The sequence below is a fragment of the Telmatherina bonti genome, assembly GCF_933228915.1.
Source record: "Telmatherina bonti genome assembly, chromosome: 1".
Taxonomy (NCBI): Eukaryota; Metazoa; Chordata; class Actinopteri; order Atheriniformes; family Telmatherinidae; genus Telmatherina; species Telmatherina bonti.
This window is the reverse complement of record NC_136619.1, coordinates 27,010,735-27,038,234: the sequence shown is the minus strand read 5'-3', so window position 1 is coordinate 27,038,234 and position 27,500 is coordinate 27,010,735. Positions and strand designations below refer to the sequence as shown.

Genomic DNA, 27,500 nt, shown 5'->3' with positions numbered 1-27,500 from the left:
AGCTGGGCGGTCCTGCCATTTTCGTAATGTAATCAATTAAATTCAGGAAATTCAAGGAAAGTCGGAAATAATTTTCAGTAAATAGCATAACAAACTCTTATTTTATTATTATTGATATATTATCAAACAACATTTCATAAACTGTTCAGGCATTTTTATCTTTCAGCTTTCAGACCAATTAAATAAAAAAGTGGGTTATAGTATGTTCCCTTTTAATGTAGTGGATTAGGTTAGATATGCGACGATTAAATATAATCCTAAGAGCATTGAACTACTGACAGTTTAAGACTGTATGATGAAGAATAATTGTTTAATTAATAAAAGCCAACGTTTTCACTTCAGCATAAACGTCACTACAATTAAAAGTATTGTATGTAACAAGCTTTTAAGAAGCAGGCCAACTATCTGCAAAAAGGCACAAAAGCATCAAATGTACATCTCTGTGGTAGCATCATGCAAGTTTCAAGGTCATGTGGATGTTTCAGAAAAAAAGAAAGTTTTCACTGAGCTTCCTGTAAATACAGCTGAAGGGTGCAAAATCTCTCCCAAACTGCAGACCTGCCTCAGCTTTTACTCAGCTTTGAAGGCAGTACTCCATGATTAATGGGTCTACGTCCACCTCTCACCCCTGTCCAGCTTACTAACCTCGTGGGAGGGATCTTATATTGAACCTTGTGGCTGCGCTTACACATGATCACACTCTTCTCAATGCACTCATCATCGTCCAGGTAGATAAAAAGAAGTAGTGGAACTGAAGATGGCAGAGCTATATGGTTTTACAATGTTTTTCATCAATAATCTCTTTTGTATTCTGTACTGTGAATCAGTGGTCCATCAGTTCTTTTAGTTTTACATTTTAAAAACAGCCTAAAAAATACAATCATAGACATTAAATCAAATTTGATATTGATCTCTGCCATCATTCACCCAAATATTTAATTGATTCTAGAATCTCATGTGAGATTACCATCTCTCCAGAAGAGGGCGGTATTGTGATGTATTGGCAGAGTCCATCATTGCCATTAGTTTGGACTACAGAGCAAAAGAAATTGTGTCCTTGTTGGCTCAGAAGCTCAGTGTGGTAGAGAGAAGAACACGTAATGAGCATTTGATTAAAGGCACATATGAAAGTATCGTCCTTGCTTGCACTCATACACTTAGTGAATACATCTCAATTACATAAATGAAATATTATAGTAAATGGAATAAAAGCCTAATTCGAGAAATTGGAACACTTAACAATTAGCTGTCCACTGCAGTTATACATACTATAATAAAAATAATGATAAAAAAAAAAAAATCCAAGACTGTTTATGAGCCTTGACAAGTACAGCAGAACAATAAATGTAGTTTCTCTCTGGATATGTGAGCTTATAACTAAATATAACATCCCTGTCCTGTAGATGTCAGTGTAAAAGTTCAATGAACTGGAAGGCAATTAATCAATGTCTGACGATCATAACCAAATTGGAAAGTGAGGGAAAGCTCCTGTGGATGGGAACGATCAGCTTTTATTTTTTCATCAACAGCTATATGATGATGAAATGTGCTGCACACTGAACAAGAGGCCACTTTTAAATATTACTATATGTTTTGTGTATGTGTGTGTATATATATATATATATATATATATATATATATATATATATATATATATATATATATATATATATATATATATATATATATAAGTATATATATATATATATATATATATATATATATATATATATATATATATATATATATATATATATATATATATATATATATATATATGTATATATATATATATATATATATATATATATATATATATAATCAACTTGACAAAAGCTAATAGTTTGATCTATGTAAAAATGTTTATGTGTTTCGGATAGCTTGCTTGCTTCAGAGTATGTCTATAGAAGATCCTGTCTTGTATTTATGATCGAGCATGGTCGTGCTCCTCTGGGTGCTTGTCTCCTGTCTCTCAAACTGAGTTAGAGTAGAGTATATTATATACATATACACATATATAATATATACAAATATATACAAATATATACTATATATATATATATATATATATATATATATATATATATATATATATATATATATATATATCGGCTTCTCATAAATACCTGTATACATTCATTTACAGTATTAATCTTCCAATAACTGACATTAAAGGACACATTGGAAAGCCCATTTAAAAGAAGACAGTATTGATTTCCTATATGGACTTCTGCCAAGTAGATTAGAACCAAAAACAGGTACAGAACAAAGTTAGAATAAGAGAATCTTTATCTCATTTTCTGCTTCAGACCTTAGGTGAGCTGTGATTCAGCAGGAGGAGTCTCTCTGAGGAAAAGATAATAACATTGAGTCACCTTGCTGCATTGTGAGCCTGTGGCAGGCAAGATGCAGAATTCAGCAGCAGAGGCTACACTGCAGCGCTGCACTGGACTGCACAGGAACTATGAGTGTATTTGTTTAAGTAGATTAGTATGTATAAATGGATGTCTTTTATAGTGGAGATGATGATAAATCATAGCAAGGTCAAATAACAGTAACGTAGCATAGCAACAAGATGATTACACTGCAGTATATGTTCCTGCTTCTTTGCCCTTCATGTTGCAGATAGGGTGAAAAGCACACAACAAATTGCAAGAAATTACAGTAAATTCAATGTGTCAGTGGTGTTACTGATTCATTTGGATTTTGATTAATTCAGTGACTGATATTCAAACAAATTTTCACCATGCAGAAAGGTGTTATTCCCAAAACAACACATGTTCTTGTTTAATCTGACACAATGGCGTGGATCTGCTCTGTTATCATATCTGAGCAACAAAACATCATATCTCACACATTTGGTTTGTTCATGTAAGGCTAAATATGGTGTTGAAATAAAGAAATTAGATGTACCTATTTGATGCTAGTGTATAGAAAAGGCATTTTAGATCAGAGACTGCAAAGACTAAACCATGTGGCTTTACCTGAAACACATCACAACATTCCCTGACCCTCTGTGCCTCATTTTAAGAACATACATCTGTGTAACTCTATGAAAGAAAATCTTTGTATTCTGACCTCTTTGTGATAACATTTAAGAAGGTTTACAGTGAACTGCTTCTGCACAGCTGGCGTACTATAATGAGTTTTAAAAGAAAATGTTTTATCTCCCTCTATCTTTGAAGAACAGTGCCTTAAACCACCGGAGAATATTTCAACAAAGCCGCCCCAAAGTGGAGTTATGGATTAGATATTTATAATGTTGACATATGCTTGTGGATCTCTCTTCACTAACCCCAGAGCACTTTCTTTTTACAAAAGGACATCCGATTACTGCAATCTACAGTTTACAAGAAATTTGAGGAACCATGGAGAAGATATCTCTATTGTTTTAAATTTGCCAAGTTCACTGACATATATCCTACCAGTTAAAGTACAATATTGCAAAAAAAGAATAATATCAGTGATATTAGATATATATATCTTACAAGGGAGCTCAGTGTGATGAAATGAAACCTTGCAGCTGGTCTGTTGATGTTCAGCAAAATAACTTCTGTGCTAATGCTTTTGTGACTTTGAACATTGCCTGCCCTAAAGAGAAATTTATAGGCAGTAGTGTTAAATTGGGCAGGACTGTTGATGCAGTGTAAGCACTATTGTAATGTGTCATGGTCAGAGAGGCTTTCTGTCCTCAGAGTGTGACTGCTGTGAAGGTGACGTGAGGCTGACAAAGTTTATCCAGTGCTTCCAGAACCAATAATGTATAGACATATTTTAACTCACATGCAGACAAGATTCCACTCTAAGAACACACATGGATACATGATATCTATCTATCTATCTATCTATCTATCTATCTATCTATCTATCTATCTATCTATCTATCTATCTATCTATCTATCTATCTATCTATCTATCTATCTATCTATCTATCTATCTATCTATCTACAGTAGTGACTATATGTGCATTAACATTTTAGCTGCAGAGTAAATACAAACGATAAAAGCATAAATTACATACGAAGATATTCTCCCTGTTATCAACTAATCACTATGGAGTTATTGTGGCAAAAAAAAATCAGCACATTATATAGATTAATTTTCTTGCTCTTCATAAAGTAGAGAAGAGAGTAAATTACAATGCTTGTGTCTTATCAAACATCCACAAATCCTGTTAGGCTGGTGCTTCTAAACTGCTGACTTTGTTTGATGAAGATCGATGAAAAAGATTTCAAATTGTTCTTATTTACAGTATCATAATAATAAGTTGATGGTATCCCAGAATGGGCTTACCTTAATCAATATGCAGCAAACAGCAAACTTCCTAAGTTCAGTTAAAATTCTTCATGTTAGCTCAAAGACCTCCCTCAAAGACCCTCTGTGCACTCACTGGTAAGCTGATCAAGACATCTGAAGCTGTGTGACTGTAGCTGCAAAATGAAGTGAATGAGTCTTCTGACCCAGTCACATAGTATATGCAAGGTTTGCATTTGCATGTTTCATATATGTATGTATATATATATATATATATATATATATATATATATATATATATATATGTATATATATATATATATATATATGTATATATATGTATATATATATATATATATATATATATATATATATATATATATATATATATATATATATATATATATATATATATATATAAAACATCAATGTGTAAGTTTAGTGCTCCCTTTATTTTTATATATACTGCTCAAGAAATAAAGGGAGCACTAAATTAACACACTGTAGATCTGAATTAATTAAATATTTTTATTAAATACTTTGTTCTTTCCATAGTTGAATGTGCTGACAACAAAATCACACAAAAATGATCAATAAAAATCAAATGTATCAACCCATGGAGGTCTGAATTTGGAGTTATACTCAAAATTAAAGTGGAAAAACACCTTACAGGCTGATCCAACTTTGATGTAATGTCCTTTAAACAAGTCAAAATGAGGCTCAGTAGTGTGTGTGTGGCCTCCGCGTGCCTGTATGACCTCCCTATAACGCCTGGACATGCTACTGATGAGGCGGCGGATGTTCTCCTGAGGGATCTCCTCCCAGACCTGGACTAAAGCATCCGCCAACTCCTGAAGAGTCTGTGGTGCAACTTGGTGTTGGTGGATGATGCGAGACATGATGTCCCAGATGTGCTCAATTGGATTCAGGTCAGGGGAACAGGCGGGCCAGTCCATAACATCAATGCCTTCATGTTGCAGGAACTGCTAAAACACTCCAGCCAAATAAGATCTATATATATATATATATATATATATATATATATATATATATATATATATATATATATATATATATATATATATATATATAAAAGGAATAATAAACTTATAAACTTTGACAGAGGTGCATTGGTTAATCCAGCTGTGTCTCGTGAAAGTGCTGTGATGTGTTAGTGCTGATCCTCAACTCTCCATCTCTGTGGCTCTGAATAAAATCAATACACTAAGCATTCACTGACTAGTAAGTCCTCAGACTTTGTTTCTTCAATTCTCTGAATGTCTGTATAATGCTTTGACTTCTGCAATGCAGCTTTAGCATTCCACAGAATGAATTCATGATGCGTTGATTACACATCATGAATGTCATATATGTGTTTTCACAATAGAGTCACGATTTTAGTATGGCACTGTTACTTTGGCTTTCTGTTCTCTTAATTGCTGTGTGTACTCCAGTGTCTGTGATGCCACATTTGACTTTGTTCTTTAGAAAATTAATTAAATTACTCTTTATCTTATCATTTCTTAACCTAGTTTCTGCAAACCAGGCACACATCAGGGAAAACAGGTAGCTTTGTTGTTGCCATATAAGCAGTTAGGTGGAATGAATGGCTTGTTGATGGTTAATTTATGTGAGGTAATTTTAAACATCACTGTTTGAGAAAAAGTTGGCTTTTGCTTGCTTGCCTGAAATTCTTTTATAATGTCGCCTGAATTTAACATTTCCCCCCCAAAAAAGTACTAAAATGAATCAAATACAGTTTAACAGTCCAATTTCTCATCTTCAAACATGAATTCTTGTTTTAAGCAACTATTAGACTAGAAAATGTTTCCATGCAAATCCCCTAATTTGCTTCATCATAAGTTTAATACTTTTGCATTAACTCTCCTTTTCAAATGTGTAAATGCAACCCAACAACAAAAACTGAAACTGCTGTTTTAGGATGTGATTAAACATTTTCATTTTCAGTAACAAAGCTCAGTCATTTAGCTAATAGACTGCATACTTTCTAAGAATAGACCACCTTAACCTCGCTTTTTCTTGTCAGTAGGCTCATTTTAAGTAAATTTTCTGCAGTGGGGGAGTCTGTATTTCTAATCTACCGCTGTATGCCACTACTTGTATGACCCGGTTGCTCAGAGAGGAGTCTTGCAGGGATTCTGTTGCTCACTTTGGTATTCTTCCCCTTTAAAAGCCACGTAGCCCTAGCGGTGGTATTATCTGGGCTCCCTGAAGAAGTCTGCGGAGCGGGTAGAGAAAGGGGGGAACAGCCGAGCCAGAAACGAGGGATCATGGCGGCACCTCTCGGACGGGACACCCTACCTGACCACTGGTCGTACGGAGTTTGTAGAGATGGACGGGTCTTCTTCATTAAGTGAGCGGCAGTAAATCTTCTAGGCTACTTTCCATGACACTGTTAACACACCGCGGGGGTCTTCTTTTGCTGTTTTATTATCGTTCAGTAACAGGTGTCTTTCTTGCAGCGATAAAACTCGTAGCACTACTTGGCTACATCCACGCAGCGGTGAACCTGTTAACTCGGGACACATGATACGATCAGGTACGCGACAAACGATCTGATTTGTGGGATACCACCGGGACATAGTTGCTGCAGTGTGTTTTCTGTCTGTGGTGGGTCGTTCACTGTCTTCTTTCCCGTGTTGTAGATTTACCAAGAGGATGGGAAGAAGGCTTCACGGAAGAAGGAGCCAGTTACTTCATCAAGTGAGTGGCTTGTTCTCATTGTTTGGTCTGAAATCGTCTCATTATAGCCGATTGTCCCGTGTTAAAGTGTTTTGTATGGGGAATGGTTTTCCAATTCTCCTTAAACACGCAAAGATTTGTACGTGTTTTGTAAACACAATTGCACTAGCAGCTGTATGTACAAGGCTCATGACAGGGAAACATACCAACAAATGGATTAACAAACGGAAACCCCATTGGATAGATGAAACCAATTAACTCTGCCTTCTCTGTGAGTGGAAAGTAAGGGAGCCTTGCAGGACAGGAAGAAAGCTATTAAAATTCTCCTCACATCCTCCTTGCAGGACCTCTACTCACTCCATTAGATAGGTGCGCAGCCTGTCTGTGTGTGTGTGTGTGGCAGTGAATGAGAGGGAGAGTCTGTAAAGGTTGCAGGAGAGGGGTGTGAGCATGTGGTGACAGAGATGTATGGCATGATTGCATTATTGAAGCAGAGAGGACAGAATTTTCAAAGTCACACACAGGTCTGGAGTTTTTCTTCGTCCGATTTCGCATGTCTTCAGAATTACAGGACTGCCTTTGGAAATAAAAGGCAAGGCTCTGCACCATCACGGCCACACAGACGCATTTGTTTTGTTTACACAGAGGCTAGCTCACATATATTTGCACTTCCATCTGCATTGCATTATGCTATCGATTTTTAGGCTTCTGGTGTTCTGTACAGTGTCTCTGAGGGAAACCAAGTTGCTTAAGCCAATCAGATAAGTCAGGCTAATGACAACAATAAGAAAGTCGGCTCCAAGCAACTAAGTAAAGATATCAGCATTGGATCAGGATCATTGTCAGTTACAAAGACTACAAAGACTGTTGCTTGTTTAATGTCTAAATCCTGTCATTCACCTTTAAGCTTGCCTCATTTGTTTCAGAGACAGCTCCTATATGGAGAGTTTTATTTTCACAATGCCAAAGTCTTTCAGGGGTTGATAGCTGCTAATAAGAAGTACCGGTACTTGAAGTGTGGCATACAGTACCTTGCAGACAGCAATTAGTTGCTCTGAAAAACTGTAGAGACTTGAATTTAGCCAGTGGCTGTTAACCCAGGAATTTGTCAAAACTGCACAAGAAACCCCAGCAACTAAAGGTACTTTAACAACAGGCTTTATAAGTATAACAAACAAAATGGTTCCAGACCACAAATTTGCTGTTGTTGACACATTTTGTGAGTAGAGTAAAGACAGTCTTTGTGTTTTCCTTGTTCGCTCAGTTTTTCCTTGGAGAAAGCAGAAACAATATGAGGGTGAAGTTCTGTGATATACTGCATCCTAAATGTCAAGGCTTTGAAAGAAGTCAGCCAATTGTTGCCCATTTGGCTTTACTAGAGGGATCCTGTTTTGCTGCTGTTCCTAGCTTGTCTCTTTGTTTTCGAGGGATAATGTGTTGGGGTGAAACAGTGGAGAAAACACACCGGGACAGCTCTTTTTCTACCAATGCAGCTGTGTTGAAATCTGTCCCTGTTTCTGTGTCATTTAGCAAAAAGTCATGTTCTGAATTCTGTATACATGTGGCTGTTTAGTGTTTATAAGGAAGATTTTTACCAGAGAATACAGATTGTATTATACGTTGCTGATAGTACATTTCATAATATAGGACATAATTTCTTTTGGTCTGTTTGATTTGTCACAGATATTGTAAGAGGCTCATGTCTGCCATTGTCCAAAATGTTTATAGTATAACTATAGGTTAAAGATTAGTCAGTTAATCAACCCATAAATCCCATGAATATGCTACAATTAAACTGTTTGATAAGTGAGTAATACATTTATTCAGTCATTACAAACATGAAACATTTATCCATTTATATCTAACATATATAGATAAATTATTTAACAGTTATTTCCATTAAAAATAAGCTCTGGTTGAAGTTTTCTGTTTTTTGTCCGTTTTTGTCCAACTTGTCTGGTTCTTCCTTTAGTGCTGGAACCACAGCTGATACACAGCCTTTGATAATTTATGGTTATCTTGATCTTAAAAACCAAATATTGTTTGGCAAATTAAAGGCTAAAACAGCCAACTTTGCATGTCTAAACAATGTTGGCACAAGATATACTTTTGTCAGTAATTTCAGGATGTGTTTGTATTTTTTAATGTTACTTGGCAAGTGCAGTTAAAGTGCAGCAAAAATACCTGAGTGGCCTCCTAAAATCCCATTTTTATTTTGCCATAAACTGGAAAGGGGCTGAACAGCTTGGGCTGTGGCCCTATATTAGACACTTGAAAGCACTGAAATTTTAAATTACTGTAGTTGAAAACTGACAATTTGAAAATGTTTTCATTATATCACAATAATTATTATGTTTACTAAATCTAAGTATTTTTAAGATGCATGGTAGAGATGATGATTTGCCATTGGACTGGTTTTATTTTCAACTTCAAACTTTTTTTGAAGGTCTTTTGAGGCTGATCAGAAAGTTAGCACAAAACATTAAGTTGCATGACTTGAACAAAAGTCTGTTCGGCTTCTTTTCTTATTTCTTAGTCGTTCAGGAGGTATACAATAACAGACCCAAGCACTGAAGTCCACATGGTGCTGCCGTGACAACAGTCAGTATCTAGTGGTGTGTTGATGGTGGAATTTAGCCGAGCTGAAGCACAAAGGATGTATTGTTCACGTGCTGCAGCCGTAGTCAAATTCACGTTTGCTCACACCTCACTTTAAGTCAACCTGATGCCTGCAGACCCTAACTGATTAATGGTTACCAGTGTTACTGCTAATTGACAGAAAGTGAGAAGATTTAAGCCTTGCTCTGAAGTCTTGGATTATTGCAAAAAGATTTAAGGGCTATAATATAATTAGATAAAGTAATTCCCATATTTGCAGTACTTTTGCTGCAGTGAAATTCACAAATCAACAGGCTGAACTGTGGAGAAGGAGAAAAAGGTTGTCATGTGTGACAGAAGATTGAAATAGAGTGTGTCTGGCTGCCTTAGCTCTGGCAGATCTCCAAGGAAGTGACCCAATTTAAGAATCATCTTCCAGAATAATCCCATTTCAATCCCTGAAGATAATACTACAGATGAAATTGGTCCGTTCAGCAGGTCTGTGGGTTGAGGTCTTAACTTCTGGACTGGTTTTGATCAATACAGTAAATTGAGATAAAACCAGAGCATAAAATTTAAGGTTAAAAATAAAATTATACTACATAAATTACAGTATTTCTTTAATGCACATAAACTATATGAAGCTTTCTTTAATATATAAGTGAAGTAGGGATCTTAACTGCAAGTCTTTGGAGTAGAGGCTAAGCAAAGCCAATCTATATAAACAAAATATAGTAACAAAATTTCTGGGTAAAATTTGTTAAACTTTATGCAGTTAGGTTTAATTTCTATCACTTCACTGGCACTCACCAAATGCAGGAAATGTGCAATTGTATAGCTCCCTGTGGGAAAAATATGACCCCACTGAGGTACAATAGTGTCCTGTTGAGGACACAGTTCACATTGTTGAATGGCCTCACAATGCTGTGGGACAGTCCAGCATGACGTGCTTGATATCCACAAAACTCACACGTCTTGCACTGAAAAAGGGCTTAATCAGCTTCCATCGTAACTTCATCTATTCATCTGATCCAAAAGTTTTGTCCATGTTTTATTGTCACTCAAGCATTTTTAACATCTGTTTATCTAGCTTTTGTCCCATAGCTTATTATGTATTCAGGTTGTGCTTGCATTTTTTAAATAGCTGACTGTTTTGACCAGGACAGAGTGAGTTAATTAGCCATGAGATGTTTTGAAAGTTTTGATCAGGGCTCTTTAAGATTGGATAAAAAACAAAAAACAAAAGAGAAGTGAAGTATCCCTCTAGGCCAGTTACTCTAAGGCAGTCTTAATGAAGCTTTCGTTTTCTGCAAACACATCAGTTTCATACCTTATTGCTGAGTCTAAAACATCTTTGCCAAATGTGACAGGGCAAAAGCTTATCCAAGGTTGGAAATGAAAATCATGCATCCCCCTCACCCCCACCATCAAATTTGAATAAATCTAATATCGTATTAATTCATGTGATCGATGTAAGAATAACTTATGTATTTTATTTTTATGTGTAACTACTTATCTAAGTTCTGTATAGTAAAAATACAGTCAGTGCATGGTAAAATGTGAGATTGTCGCTTTGACAGTTATTAACTATTAAACTTTAACAAGTTTAGGTCGAACGTCCTCATTTCTGCTTTGTTGTTCTATAAAAGACAGCTTTTTCAGATTTAAGACTTTTTCTTGACAGGCATCACTTTTAACTGTGTTTTCCCAAAAGGTCCTCCTCTCCTTTGGAGGGGAAAGTCAGTGTGTTTTATTTCCCACAAAGTGGAAAAACGAGCAGAATCTCTCAAGTCACAAATCAAATTCTTTCCTTCCTCAGAAAAGGTCAATGCTGAGATGAAGACTCAGAATGTGATCTGAAACTTAATTGAAACTAATTGACATCAGGGTGCAATTGCATCAGATATGGTTGGTGACACTGGCAGGGTGTTGGATTAACTGGGTAACCTCGTGTTTACACAGAGGACTGTGGTTGTAAAGGGTCATTGTTCGGGAATGTTTGTTAAGCGCCATGGGCAGTAATGATGAAAGTTTGGAATCACATCATTGAATACCAGTGAAATGAAGCGCCTCTGCCAAAAGCAGCAAACAAGAATAGGATTGTTTTAAACGATTTGTATCTACAAAGCTCAGGTAAAACAGTAATGTACAAAATTGCTGTGTTCCATTCCTTAAGAGTCTGCCCATATGAATTATGTTCAAATTGGTGATACTTGTTATTTTGAGCTGCATGCTGCAAGTAACAGATGTTTGACTTATTAGGCTCCCATAACAGCAACTCCCTATCTTGTGATGCACCAGTGAGCAAAAATGAATAACATACTCATATTGTGCAGGTGTTCAAGTTCAGGGGTGCCAAGGTCCGGTCCTCGACATATACTATTCTGCAACTTTTACATGCCTTCTCCAAAACACCTGCATCAAATGGCTGAATTCCCTTTTTTTTGCATGTCATTCTGCTCTGCAGAGGACTGGTAATGAGCCATTCATTTGAGTTAGCGGTGTTGGAGAAGCATAGCATCTAAAAGATGCCGGATAGGAGATCTTAAGAACTGGACTTGGGCACTCCTGTTCTAATTTATCTTCTTACCATCAATCTTTTCATTTTAATACAATGCATTCTTTTTATTCACACAAGCTAATAGTACCATTTAAGTTAAGAGAAGTTTATTTGTAAAGCACATTTCATGTACAAAACAATTCAAAGCACTTTACATAAAAACATCCAAAGCACTACAGGGATTGTAAAGCGAAGACAGCACAAATAGCAAAGATCCCATTAAAATAATAAATTATTCATTCATTATCCTAACCGCTTAATCAGATGAGGGGTCGCGGGGAAGCTGGAGCCCATCTCAGCAGTCTTTGGGCGAAAGGCAGGGTACACCCTGGACAGCTTAAAATAATAAATTAGATTAAGATAATTAAAAGCAAGATCATCCAGAAGTTGCTGTGCAGAATTCATGCATAGGTACATGAGAAAAGAAATGTTTTTAACCTGGATTTAAGAGTGTCTGCAATTGTAGAAAATTTAATCTCCACTGGCAGTTTGTTACAGTAAGTCTATTGGACTGCCGTTACCCACTTGTGTTAATGGAGAAAATATACAAAGCTTTCAAGAACAATACAATACTGCCCAGTTCCAGTTCTCCCCCCCCCAGGCCAATCGCTGCGCACTTCCTATCTATTTTGCAGAGGTAAGGTGGCTGTTACCTTTCAAGGATCAGGGATTAGTTGTCAATTACCCATTAAACTGGTCCCCAGTGCCATAGCCGAAGTGCTAAATGACCACTACTCCTTGATCCCTGAAAGAAAAGGAAACTTACCCCTGCAAGTCACTGGGGTAGGGCTTAGGGAAAGAGTTGGGATTTGGCTTAAGTCCATATTTGGAGGAAAGTGCACATGGTGCTTTTGAATGTTGAACTGAAGTTTGAGGCTGTAAGCCAAATGTTTCTTCACTTCTATATTTTCATCTGTTTTTTCTTGTTTCTGTTCTACTTGCGCCCTGCGATGGACTGGAGAGCTGTCCAGGGTGTACCCTGCCTTTCGCCCAAAGACTGCTGGGATAGGCTCCAGTTTCCCTGTGACCCTTGATTGGATTAAGCAGTTAGGATAATGAATGAATGAATGAATGTTCTACTTGCTTTTTTATTTCAGCACCAGAATTACTTGCTTGAAATAGAAACAAGAACTAGGGTGGATTAAAAAAAAAAAAAAAATCATGATTTGAGTGCCCTCATGCAACATTACTATGAACTTACTGATGAACTTACCTCTGCTGACTTTTCAGAGGATGAACCGGAAGGTACCACGTGAATAGCGAGATTATGTGATGGTAATTCTTATTAAAAAGTAAAGATGTGTTTTAATTAAAAACACATTTTCATATTTTTATTAAGTTAAATGTTTATCTTAAATGTATTGAAGAAGCTTTAGCGCTCTTTATTTGATTTGTGATTTTAAATCACAGCCGTGTTTATTGAAGCGGACTGCAGAGTTCTGGAGCAGCTGCGTTTCATGAATTTGTGTCTGTAGAGGTGTCACTTTCCATGCTGTTGAAGCACCTTTTAAAGACGCACTGCATAACTTTCTGACCTTAAAACTCAACGTTCCAGACTTGTTTGATGACACAGTGACATCTACCTAGCAGTGTTCATAGGCTGAGAAACCGAACTATACAACTTTTACATCTGAGACGTGACGTGATGAGTTTCGCTTAACGTTGTAATAAGGAACTGGCTGTTTTGGACATGCAGCAACATGGATTCAGCAAAGAAACGCAGGATGATTAAAAGAGAAAAAGGTACAAACACAAGACATATTGTAAGATCGTCCTTTGCTGGCGGGAGAGGGCTAACAGGTCAGGTGGGATGCTAGATGGATGCCGAATTAGTCGTTGATAGGGGGTGTGTGACAAGGAAAATGGGAAAAGATCTGTAGTGTGTCTTTAATGTCACGGTAATTTGTCTCCATTTACACCTCTATTTTACAATGCCAACAAAGCCACAATGTTTGCAACAGTGGCATCTTTACCAGCTAAAACAGTTATCTCAAGCTTTCATTAACTGCAGATAAAAATAAACTGATATATTTCCTGTTTTTACAGGTTAAACATTTTCCTGTGAAAATGACAAATAACTGAATATTCTAAACAATTTTAACATGGACACAAATGTGAATGTACAGTATCACTACCAATCTGAGAAATGGACTCAGGAATGTTCCAGCTATAGTTATTTATACAATTTATTGGCAATATTTACACATTGAATTTATTAAGCAGTAATGCAACAATTAGAGTAGCTTTCTCAGTTATTGCTTTTAACTTCAGGTTGGAGAATTTAATTATTCGTTTAGTTATGCTGAATGTCATGCCTTGTTATCCCTGCAGCAACAGAGTTCTAAAGGCTCTGACCAGCTCTGATAGCTGGTGTTCATTTAACTTCCAGCTTTTTGCTCTACTAATACTACCATTGCAAAACATAGTAGGTGAAAACGCTTTTACTGAGCCAACATGCTTCATGTATTTTAAGATGAATAAGAGACCAGTGAGTTTTATCACCATTCTACTAGTTATTGTAACAAAATTACGAGATAAAATATTTGTCTTATTTTATACAGGAGTATGATGATCATAATCTTTCTTTCATTTTCACTTTACAAACAACATTAAACATTTTAGACTGTTTCCGTCAAAGTGACTTGGCCTTGTCGTTAAGTACAAGTTATCAGTCCGAGAAAGATATCCTGAATGACCTCAAATTTTATTATTTTACGTCCAAGTGGCCAAACTTTAATCTTTCAAGTGGTATGAAGCAATATTTCTTCAGGCTTATTGAAGGTCTTAAAGCCTGCAGCATTTTCACATGATTTTGCCTGACCATTTTCAGAAGAATGTGTTTTTGTTTGTTAAGCCACTCAAGATTGAAACATTCATACATAAAAAGGTACCTAACTTAAGCTATGAACCAGTGTTTTAGTGCTGCATAACAGGCAACTGAAAGGAGCATGTTTTCAGGGTACTAAATGAAGAAATGAGAAGTCATCCCAGACTTCTGTGTATTGTAACCATTGAATATTCTCAAATTGCTTATAATGGCAGGTGGAGGACTAATAAGCAAGGTATTAGGACAGGGAGTTATGAATGGGCTGTTGATGAGGTAGTAAGTCCTCTCACTTTTGTTTGATGATTTTTATCAATCTGTGTGTGAGTCCTTTCCAGCTATCATGTTTATGCAGCTGTCTTCCACTCTTCCTTATGAGGTAGTTTGAACCCTCACTTGAGGTCAGAGCAACACAACCCTGTGTTTGTCAATATTGTGTCCAGAATGACTTATTATGAGGTTTGTAGTGATTAGACAATAAATACTATACTGTACAGGCGTTCAAAGTGGGCTGGAGGTTGAAACAGTGGATTGATGAATGACAATGAAAACAAAGAGTAAATTTAGTGCTTGGTACAATGGACATTTGTGTTGAGGGGTGGATAGGAAGCTTTCTGTCAGGGCTTGTTTAGAATTACAGTATTTAAAACAGGAAACTGCATTGAATGAATACATTAAGACCTGCAGGGCAGAGGTTTGCTCTGTGTGATGATATACATTATCTGGAATGAGTCATTCGCTGAACAGTGGGCTTCAGCAGGTTGAGAAGTAAGAGCTGGAACAGCAGAAGTCAGAGCAGAGCTGGGGCAGGGGAGATGCTCGAGCTGGGATGGGAACCTGCTGCTGCAGCTGTCTGCCCCTTGGTCTGGGGACTGACTTGGCTCATCATGAAGCAGAGGGGGTTGCTGATCTGCAGGCTCACAATCTGGAAATGGATGAGAGGCAGACTGAGAGAAGGTAACCAATATGTGGTATTCTCAGAGTAAAATGTGTCTTTGTGAGAATTTGTGTTTGCATCAGTAATCTTTCTGTGTTCACTTTCTATATGACATTTAAGATTTAAGCTTTCCACCTGAGTAATTTCATCTGCTTCTGTAAAGTCAGGAAGTAGTTTCTTACTGTTTGTTGTATATGTTCTGCCTACATGTTTTAAAATGACAAATGACCTTATACCACATTCTGCTAGAATCAGATTTTGACCGGAGACACTGCAGAAAGAAGCAGGTTCTACACTGTCTCGTCTCAGCAGAAGAGCAGGGTTAGAACGGCAGGGATTAGTTTGCTGCCACAAAAAGAAAAAGATGGATGTTGCTTAACATTGAAAGGAGATCATAAACAGTTTTTCTTTCGAGACATTCTTTGTACGCATTTTCATCTAATAAAAAAAAAAAAAAAAAGAGCATACTTGGTTCAGATTTGATAAGCAATATAAAGGTGGCCAAATGTACAGAAGTTTTCTTGGCACAGGTATATGACCGTGCAATTCCACAGATTTTTGTGAATGTCTCTTCAAAAGAAGAGTTGTTCAGTGTGAATCTGTAACTGACTATTTGCTGAACCTGCCAGTTGCAGTGCGAACATGTGAATCTTTATTGTGTGAATCAATATTTTTATCTCACTTTCAAGTCAAATTTTATTTTATTTTTCTTCTTTTTGTATATGTTTAAACTTTTTCCCATTCCTTTTTTGGTCCTAAAATAAAATCACGTGTTTTGATGTTAGGTTTGCTTTATTGCTCATGTTTGCATGTTTGTACTGTGCATTTGCTTCTTTACTTTTGTTTGTTGTTGTTTTTTTCTTGACATGTTTGAAATAAAACACTGAATCAAAGAAGGCAGGCTTCTAAAGGCTCTGTTAAATCCCAAGGTCACTACTTACCAAATAAAAGACCAAACAAAGTTAACCAACAATTGGGATTTTGGCCAGGAGGTACAACTACTCATTAAAGTACAAACTACAAATAGAGGGCACTTGGTAGCCAGGAAATACACCCGTAATAAAAACAAACAAACCAATAAATAAATCAAGTTTAATTTCTGATGGATTTTGACAGACATTTTTTTTTTTTTTATATTTGTTAGAATATTTGTTTTGCCATTTCTATATCTCATGTATTTCTAGAAATGTGAGGCTAAGTCTTTTCAAATCCGATAGTACAAATATGTCCATTCACTATGAAAGAATCCCAGCTGACACTGGCAAGAAGCAAGCTAGATCCTGAACAGATCTCCATCCATCACTGAGAGACAGACATTTTCGCCAAGAATAACCTTTCAGCATACCATACATTTGTTTGGACTTTGAAAAACCTGCAGAGAACTGCGAAAAAACATGTAACCAGTGGATTTAAACCAGAACCGTCCTGTTGTCGGTGGACTACTACACCCTTTGCCCTTTATGAATGAATTTTGAGAAACAATGAGAATCTAAACACAGTGCATCAGTAAGGTTAAAGTCCAAACTTTAATGCAAGAATAGAAACCATGGCAGATTAAGCAAAAAAATAAGTTATGCAACAGTTATAGAAAAAAAAAAACAACAGCATGGAAATGCTTGGCATCTTTGGCAAAGAGAAACTGGCTTCCATTTTTCCCTCTATTATCAAAACTCTTATGTGCCAAATTACCAACAAGCAAAGGTTGAGTGATAATAATTTGTAAAGCAGCAAACCTATAAATATTTCACTTTAAAATATATAGTATGCTTATATCATTGTTTAGTGTGTGAACTGCTGCCTCACCTTAAGGCTCACAATCTAGAAGATTTTTTCAATCCCTCTCTCAGATGCCAGTGTTTTAAGGCAGAAAAGAAATAAAAATAGAAAAAAACAACTTTAAACTTTTAGTTGTTTATTTCTGTTCACTCTGTGAAGACGGCAAATGAAGCAGTAAATTAGTGACGAATACAGCACAGCATTGCTGCTTTTAGATTCCATAAATGTTACACACTGGAGCTCAAAGAAATAGTAAACCTGACACTTCAATAAGGTTATGTTCAGCAGCAGATTGAGTGCATAAGCTCTGAAAAATGTTTCTCATTGTGGATTACTTAATTGCTTTCCACATTAATGGAATATTGAGTGTGAATAAGATAAATGGATACAGTTATCTGCCCCATGCAAGTGAAAACTGATGTGGTGGTCAGGATTTATTGAACACATTGACCACACAGCTGTGTTATTCCTTGCAAAGCAATCCAATTTAATTAGCCTCCATGCAGAGATGAAAGATTCATTTTGAATACTTTTATCTTCCTTCCTAAGTCTCTTCTTTATCATTAATCATTCCATATGCTGTAATAAGTTATCACTTCCAACTACTGGGTATAATATATAATAGTTAACTAGTTAATTTGAAATCATCACATTTCTGAAGCAACTGTCATCTTAATGACAGCGTACTGTCCAACCTGGTCCCAGGCTGGAATCTTGACCTGGTGGAAATCTGCATAAAAGATCTGCTTTTCTTTCTGTAGCCACTAGATACTGCTGTTGAGTCTTTACTGGCCACAAGCGCTTCACCAAGGATGCCTGTATTTATTACCTGCTATGATGAATTAATGTACTTTCATTGAAGTATTGAACTCTAACCCAGACTAAAAACTTATCTCTTTGCATGATGAATACATTCACACATTATTTAATGTCTAAATAACTTTTTCCTTGTATATGTTGAATCAGTTTTGTGTTGTATGGTTTCATTGTAAAAAGTCATGTTTTTTTTTTTTTTTTTTAATCTAAGGAGCTTTAGTTAATTTATTCAAGACCATTACTGCATTTCTATTTGTGTGTGTGTGTGTGTGTGTGTGTGTGTGTGTGTGTGTGTGTGTGTGTGTGTGTGTGTGTGTGTGTGTGTGTGTGTGTGTGTGTGTGTGTGTGTGTGTGTGTGTGTGTGTGTGTGTGTGTGTGTGTGTGTGTGTTGATTGATATACTAACTGGATTGATTAAAAAACATGATACTGAGTTTATTGAGATAGTACTATTGTTGTTGACAGCTGAAATATGTTATATACTGTTGCCAGGATGACAACAGTGAAAACAGGTGAGTGAGATAGGAATGATGACTTGGCTGTCAATCACATCGACGTACACTGCCCTCTTCCAGCCCCCTGCTCTTATCCATATGTCTGTCTGTGGATTATTGAACGGGCCCTGCAGCAGCCCAAGTCGCCACTCAGCTTTTCTCTCCATCTTTCATCCCTCTCTCCCTCTGGCTGACTGGGCTGGGATCTGATAAAGTTGACTTGAGGTGAGACAGAGGGCTCTGGTTGCAGTCAGAGACCAAGGTCAGCACTTTGCTGGACAACAGCGTGAGATGATAACTACTTATGTAGAGAGGGGGTGGCTCCAGAATTACTTAGCAGGTTGGGCCCTTCCTCTTTCCTTTGTCATCACCCTGTACATAGGAACTGAACAGCAGAGTAATATCATTTATTTCTCCTTAGAGAACCTAGACAAAGCTACATTTTGTAAATGCCTGCAGTGTTCCTGTGTGGTCAGAGTAGAAAGAAGGCTGAAACAGCAGATATATTATCTGACACTCCTCTGTGTCCTTTCTAGCACACCCCCTTAGACAGTTTATCTAGGACTTTTGGTTTTCATCCATAAAGCTAACATCAAGGTTCCTTCCTCTTTGGTCTTGTTCATGATCAGCACATATTTGGATATATTGGACCTTTGGATTGGACTTTAATTTCAGCCTTTTTCACTAACCGGTGAGTAGCAACATTTACAGAGAGAAAATTCCTTTGTTATCAGAGATACATTAGGAACATGTATGTTTCAGGTAGCTATGGAAAGAATGTAGAAAGAATCAGTTTAATGGTCAGTACATTTGGCCTGTTTCACAGAGGCTTGTCAGTTGAGTGCCAAAACATTATATTGTGTTTTGTTTTCTGATTTTTGTTTTACATCCTCTTCATTAACTGTATGTGGCCTTCAGCTGTTTGCACTGAACTCTCAGGGTTTTTATTTTTTTTAGAAATTATCTATTTATTTAAACATTCACGTGATTCTGATGAAAGATTATAGTAATACTTTTAATTCTATCCTTGCATGCCTTTATGTGAAGAGTTCTTTTCTGTATTCACATTTTATTAAGGCCTATTGAATGATAATGTTGGTAGTGAAGGTGTGTTCTGAGTTTTTCCTGAAGCAAAATTCCTATTACTCATTGTTAAAGTAGTCTTCAAAAGTAAAAAAAATAGTAAAAATCCTGCATTAAAAACTCATGCAATCAAAAGTAACTGTTAACCATAAAGCTTAGTGTTTCCCACAGGTTCACATTCTTGGGTGTTGGGGTCTGTATTTTCATACAGCTATGGAAACATTGTATCCTTTATAATTAGTATGTTTTTACTTTTCAGTATTAGTTTCATACCTGTGACTTACATACATGGATAATAAATAGATATTATTATCATCAACCTTTAAAATCAGCTCTTCTGAATGATGTGTTCATGAAACATAGCAGTTAACAGTCCCACAACATTGCATGGAAATATGATACACATGGCAAAGACATTCAACTACATAGCTGTGAATTCATCTTCACCTCATTGCTTACTCATTTTCCATTAATGGCTGAAACTCTCAGACAAATATTAATATTAAATATTATTAAAGTACAGATCTCAGATAACGTGTTGATGTTAATAAATACCACAAAGGATATTGGGTTCATATTAAGCAATAATATCCCCCAGAAGTTACAACAATGATGCTAAATCCAGCTTGTTTAGCGTTCCCATGATGGGTATGACGTTCTTAGCATAACCATTGTTTAATTTTTGCTATTTCACTGTTTTATCCGACACTTTTTTTGGGTAAATGGTGTTATATTGTCGCAAATTTTTATGAGGACAAAGTTAAAATAGCGATCACCTTTAATTCTTTACACCCCAACTTAAGAAAAACAAGGGAGACGTCCAATTTTTTGTAAATCTGATGTTTATATATGGCCCTTTCACAAAATTAGAAAAATAAGTTTTTTGGTAGTTTTAGCATTTAGGACCCTGTGGTCAAATTGTTGTATTGTAATCTTCTGATCCCTGGTACCTATTAGTAGGCAGGAGGCAAGTATCAGATCTTGTACAACAGGGTTTTGAGCAAAGTTTCCAATAAATATGAATGCAAAATGTATGTATCAAATATGATACATGTGGCTTTATAGTATTAAATTAATGAACTTTTACTTCATATCAGTCTATGCAGAATCTTTCCAGGATTTCCTTCAGTGTTTGTCTTTTTGGCTGTGATCACAATCAAACACTACCTTCTATTTTGCTGCAATTACGACCAGATACAACTAAATTACAACTCAGAGTTGCAAACACAACATTCCACAGCAATAACTTTTTGTTGGAGCGGTTAACAGTTCAGACGTGTGTCCCTGATTACACAAAGCTGTTGGGATCATGAAAGTTGGAAACCACGAGTAGATATTTAACATAATAATACATATTTTCAAAGTAAAATCATCGTTTTGATTACACTATGTAAAAAGCCTCAATTAAAATTTGCCCTCTGGTATTAGATGAAGTGAAGTATTAGCATAGTAACAAGAAACCAAATTGCTCTAAAACAATATTACCTCAAAATTGTAACTTCACGCATTTTCCAGCATATGTGCTTTCTTCTCTGATTGCCATTATATTACTGTATATATTGTCCTCTAAAACCTGAATCTGAAAAGTGACTGCCAAGTGAGTGGTGTGGATTGAACAGTTTAATGCCTTTTCCTGTATCATTAAAGGGCAAAAAGTAGGGCAGCTCCAATCATGAAAATTAGTTTGCTGATTATTATCCGCAACTGAAATAAAATTACAATGAAAGCTTTTCTGTATGATTTTTCACCATCATTTTAGCATAAGTCTGAGAATATGGGTGGGCTAGTTAGAATGATTCACATCAGTTTAACAATGGATCCATTTTTTTTTATCACCACAAGGTTTTGCTGAAAATCCAACAATTAACACCCTCCGCATTATTGGACTGTCCTTTTGAATTTGTCTTTGAAATAAAACATGTCCCGCAGAAGCGCTGTGGTATTTCGCTTTGTATGAAATCCATAACATTAATGTCAACAGAAGCTTACTACAAAGCAGTCTGTCTAATTAATATAACCAATTGTTGTCATTAAATCAGAGCAGAAGAAGCTGACATCATTAAAAGGGCAGCAGTCAAATACTGTAATCATTATGTGAAACAATCACAGTAATCTCAGATAATTGCAGTGGGAATGATGGAATAATTTTAACAGGAGAAGTCTAAAAAATGATTTCATTTGCTATTATTCTTTTTGTTAAAACAGTTTTTGTGTACAATACTACAGTGCATGTGGTGATTAGTTCAGAGGATGTTGATTTTTTGTTGTGCTGGTTTTTTCTTTTCTTTTAATGATTTTTTTCTTAGATTTCAAACATTACCCATCAGTAAACTATTGAAGTATCAACAAAAATGTGTTGCCCATTATTTAATTATATATCATTGTTATTTATAGTACTTTCTACAATTTGCACCCTTTCTTTGCTGCAGAAACTGTGTAACTGCTTTCAGGCTTTGCAAATATTTTCCACTGTTTAACATTCAAATAAACTTTTATTGAGTTTTTCTGTACAGTGAAATCAGTAACTGAAAGAGACAGCTAATGCGTAATTCGAATAGCCATTGTTGGAAGTTATGCCCAGAGATCTGTCAGACTGGTATCATTTCCACAGGGCTGATGAGGTCTTTACTTGCAGTGTAAGGGCCATGACTCCGGTGGTATGCTAATGAGATGTGAAGGAGGGTGTGCTATAGATAAATGAGAAAGAGCAGCCAAGGATGAAACTCTTGGAATGAGGGCAACAGCAGCTGGATGGCAGCTGCATGGTCTTGTGTGTATGTGTGTGGGTGCAGGTATTGTCACTTTAATTTGTACGTCCAGTCTCCTTAGCCAGTGTAGAAAACATTTTTCACCTACGACTCCACATATTAGCTGATAGAAGACATTTGTTGCTTGGCAGAGTCATCAGTCTCCTCAACTGTAGGGTCATAGCCCAGTCTCCACCTCCATTTCTCATGTTTATCCCAGCTCATGCTCCCTCGTCATCTCAACTGGATGCATCTGGCAGTATTTCCCGTTTAAGCTGTTTACAGTGAGCCTGTTACACCAGCTCTGCATTGCAACGTGTAATGGGAACAGAGGGGGAGCTCCGTGGCGTTTAAAAAATCAACAACAATTTTTTTAAGAATAACTTTGACAAAGCTGGCTCGTGTGAAATTTGTAGCCTTTGAAAAATTGATGAATAATTTGCTCAAAGCTGGACATCTTAAAATGTATGTCCCGCTGACTACCAAAATAGCGTTAGCTTTCACCCAAGACTTAATATAGTTGTCATTGTATAATGTGAAGTTGCCCTGCCTGTTATCTCCATTTTTTTTCTGTACCTCCCACATCTCTTTCTCCTCATTCCTTCTTATTTCCCTGCTGTAATTCATCCTCCTTCCATCCCCTCTCTGCTGTGGATTTCCCGCATGACTGCAGAGGGAATGGAGCAGGGAGAGCGTCCAGTTCAGGGAGGTGCTCAGCCAGCAGAGCTTTGCTGAGCGATGCATACATTAGAAGAGGAGAGGTAAGGAGAGAAGGAGTGCCACGACAGAGAGGGAATGAGAGATATTTGATTACTATTATACAAGTTATGGGCAATGCTTTGTACCTATGGTTTTTCATGGTGCCTTAGGGCCTTTGAAATGATTTATTGGTGTGGTTCATTGGCCTTAATAAATCTAATCACAAGAGTATACGGCTATCAGAGGCAGGGGACATTTTGGTGATTGCGTATATTTTTAGCTCCACCTAAAGCAGCCCAACACAGAAGAGGCGGGAAACAGGCTGTTTTGAATGAATTGACGCCACGGGGCTCAGCAGAGGACGTCAGCAAACAGCAGCACTATCAGCTGAGAGAAGTACACATTGACACACACAGGCACCACAGAGACGAGCACAGCACAGCAAATCACAGACCTGCAGCTAACATGTTTGCCAAGCCAGGAAAATCAAGCTCACACGCCCCTTACAAGAGGCGGCCAGTGTATGGGGCGACTCACAGGTGTGTATCAACGCCCCTCTCCTAACACATATGTGAGATTGTACGGTTATGCAGCTTCTCAGGAGGTGCGTCTGCTGATGCTGTCCAGCAGCTGCAGGAGAGAAAGTGCTTTAGATTGCATGCTGTTAAGTGCTTGTACAAAGTATATGTGCAGGAAGGAGACTCTAGATGCATGCTGACAGATATGTTATCATCTGTTTTTGTAATGTAACAAAAGATGTTTTTGTTTTGTAAATAATTGGATTGCTTCTAGAGAGTGCATGTGCCACTGTGTACTAAGACAGTGTTCCTTACAAGCATGAGAGGAGAGATGCTTACTGCAGTGCCTCATGGTCCCAGGTCACTGATTGCTGCGTTGATGTCAGCACAACTGTGATTTCTAAAGCAGAGTACACATGGTTAATGGGGAATGTCTCTGTAAACTAGATTGTTGTAGAGGCTTGATGCTGTCCTCCTCACATCTAGAGATATGCTTTTCAAAGGAATATACTTCTTTTCCTGGAATGATATCTTAATCTTCTGGCAGTCTATACAAAACCCAACACATACATAGGTCTACAGAGCTACATGTTATATGTACAGACTCCCACATGCAGGATCACAGCTTTATCAGTTCAACATGCAGACAGTGCAAAGTAATGTTTTTTTTTCGAACGATGACTTGCTGTTACTTGTGTTAACTTTAAGCTTGAATGTAGTGTTTGCAGATTGGCATAGTTTTTCTGCTTTGCTTATATGAAATCAGACATTCGCTTTTATGAACTTTAAGATGGACTTTGGTTAGATATGTGAATTTTAATTGGCCTGTGACATGGAAAGCATGCTGTTCATAGTCATAGAGCCATGCAGAATACCTCAAGCACATTACCATTCTGTCAAGGTCTCCATGTCAGCCACAGTGATAAGGTTACTTAGCCTATTTGTCATTCCAGCATATGCTTCCTGATCAGTCAGCCCTCTTGCTGTGCTCTCAACCTCAGAGGCAGAGGGCTGTAAATACCAGACCACAAAATTTCATCCACGATCAACAGATAATAGTTAATGGTTTGGGCTTTAAATCAATAATGTTTTCACTGCAAGATATATTGCTACATTTATGACCTAGGTCATGTCCAACTAACATCAATGGGCCTCTTGTGGGTTTGGTGCAGGTCTTTGTACATGGATGTCTTTAATGGATATGTCATGGTCAGCTTTAAGTTAGTCAGCATCACTGAAGATTTGTCAGATACACCCAGCAGAGATCATTTTTCCTATTTCATTCCTCACTCAGGTGTATATGCTAAACAGATGTTTTTCACTAAATGGCTAAAACATTTTAGTGCTGAAAACTGACTCTCCTAAAACAAGTACAGTAGACAGAATACGGGTGGATACAGGGGAGAGGAAGTGATCTCCCCTTAATCACAGACAAACGGCACATTTTCCGGGCAATTGGATACTTCTAAGAATAGACATAATGATGATACCAAACAGAAGGTTTAAATATTTAAAAAGATAGTCCATTCGGTGTTTTACGACTGTGACCTTTTTGAATCCCCAGACTGGGATTTAAATCAGCCTCCGTGAGTCAGATAAAAATTCCTGAGAAGGGATGGTTCGGGTAAAATTTCAATCCTATGGGCCAGTTGAAGTTTGTAGAGTTGTGCACCAGATGCAGCAACCCCCCACCCCCATACCCTCCACTGATGGTTGACTTAATAAGCCCATTGAGTCTCTGGAAGCTTTCCCCACTTTAAAGACACAGTGAGCTAAAAATAGTCTTTAAATTCAAATAGGTCCTCCCGGCCAAGTGGAACCTCTCACGTTTTATTTAATCCATCAGTTTGATTTCCTTGTAAAACTGATAAAGTAATGGCCTGTTTTGAGATGTAGGCAGGCCAGAAAGATTATTACATCTTTTTTTTCATTATCATTTTGATATTTTATAAGCATTTTTTTTTTTGTGTGGTTAACAGGTCAGTACTTTCTGACAAGATAGCAGAAACTATCAAAGTTCATTTAGAGCAAGCTGATTTTGAGAACCCTCTTCAAAACTTTGTGCAGGTTGTCTGGGTTCTTGTGTGTTCTGCACATTCATACTGTTACAGTGTGTTTAATATTGCATAATAAGTAAGGGATAATGCCATACGAGGTGTCCATTATCAGAAATGAATGGACGATGCGGAGGCGTGAACCGTCCATTGCCTCGCTTATACCATGGTCACTCACAAAGGAAATAATATCAAGCTCAATTACTAATGTTGTTTTCACTGTTAAAATAATATTTTTAACAAGAAGCGGGTGAGCGGACTATTTAATGTCTTTTGTTGTGACATTGCCAAGGTAACCGCTGTTGGCAGCACCTGCAGATCATATGGCAGCAGATACTATTGCAACAAATCATCAATGATGGTGAAGTATGATAGTGTTGTGGGAAATGTGGGACTGTGTGGTCCAGGGAACTCAGTGTGTATGAATATGAGGGAATGAGTGTGTGCGCACTGCGTGCTGTCAGGGGTTGGAACCTGAAAGATAAGAGTGTTGAACGGAAGTGCCGCCCCCTCCTTTTAACAGATTCCAATGAAAATATGGTGATTTTCTGCCTGAAAATGCATATTTCTTCACAATATGAAGGAAATCGGGGAGGACGTGCAATGGTAGGTTTCTATAATAGCATAAGAAAAATTCGGCTGTGGAAAAATCTAAATGCTTTAAATGCTCTAAATTCTCGAAGATCGCTGAGAAATTGGTGTAACTGCTGGAGCATTGATGCAGAGAAACACACGCACTGTCCGCTGCACTGCTGCAGGGTGACATCAGAGCCACTCTGTCCCTTTTTAAGAGATCTAGAGGTTCATCACAAACTAATTGATTAAATATTATTTAATACGGTTGAAACAATATGATAGATATTGATCTGCAGTAACTGATTTCAACTAACAATCTCGGTAGAACATGAACATAATACAGTACATACAGAGATTGTTCAACCAATGGTCTAAATTAACCTGAAGGAATAAGATAAATTAAAAACTGGCAGATAAGATACATTCATTAGTAACCATGGGTTTGACATAGTTCGTCCAGATATTCTTTCTGCTTTCTGTTTTGTCCGTTTGTCGCTGACATTTCTGCTGCCACGGTTACCAACTGGCGTTTGAGCCAGCGCAATGATTTAGAATTATTGTGCTATTTGATGTAACTTTTTTTAACTGGTGTCCTATATCACTTTTTAATGGACACCCTGCAACCAATCAGAATCGAGCATTCACCCAGACCATGGTATAAAAAAGAAATTGTCATGAAAAGATCTGTTTGCATTCAAGCAGATGAAGTGCATATTTTGACTTTTTTCTTTATCTGTGGGTCTAAGAGTATTGTATCCGGGTGTTGCAATTGCACTGCATTGTGGAGCAGTTGTGTTGTCTTAACCCTGTGTATCACTGTAATGTAATGCCCCAGTGGGAGACTCTTCAATGACTGCTTTTA

At 37.0% G+C, this 27,500-nt stretch overlaps 1 protein-coding gene across 1 annotated transcript in view; it reads left to right on the top strand.

Annotated features, from left to right (window-relative positions):
* Nucleotides 1-6,545: 6,545 nt before the first annotated feature.
* Nucleotides 6,546-27,500, top strand: part of plekha7b (pleckstrin homology domain containing, family A member 7b) — a gene marked incomplete at both ends in the record, with an annotated part of 75,872 nt that continues 54,917 nt past the window's right edge. Inside the window, 3 exons of the mRNA XM_079246088.1 lie at nt 6,546-6,628; nt 6,738-6,814; nt 6,921-6,978. Coding sequence (XP_079102214.1) covers nt 6,546-6,628; nt 6,738-6,814; nt 6,921-6,978 — 218 coding nt within the window. The remainder of the gene's footprint in view (nt 6,629-6,737; nt 6,815-6,920; nt 6,979-27,500) is intronic.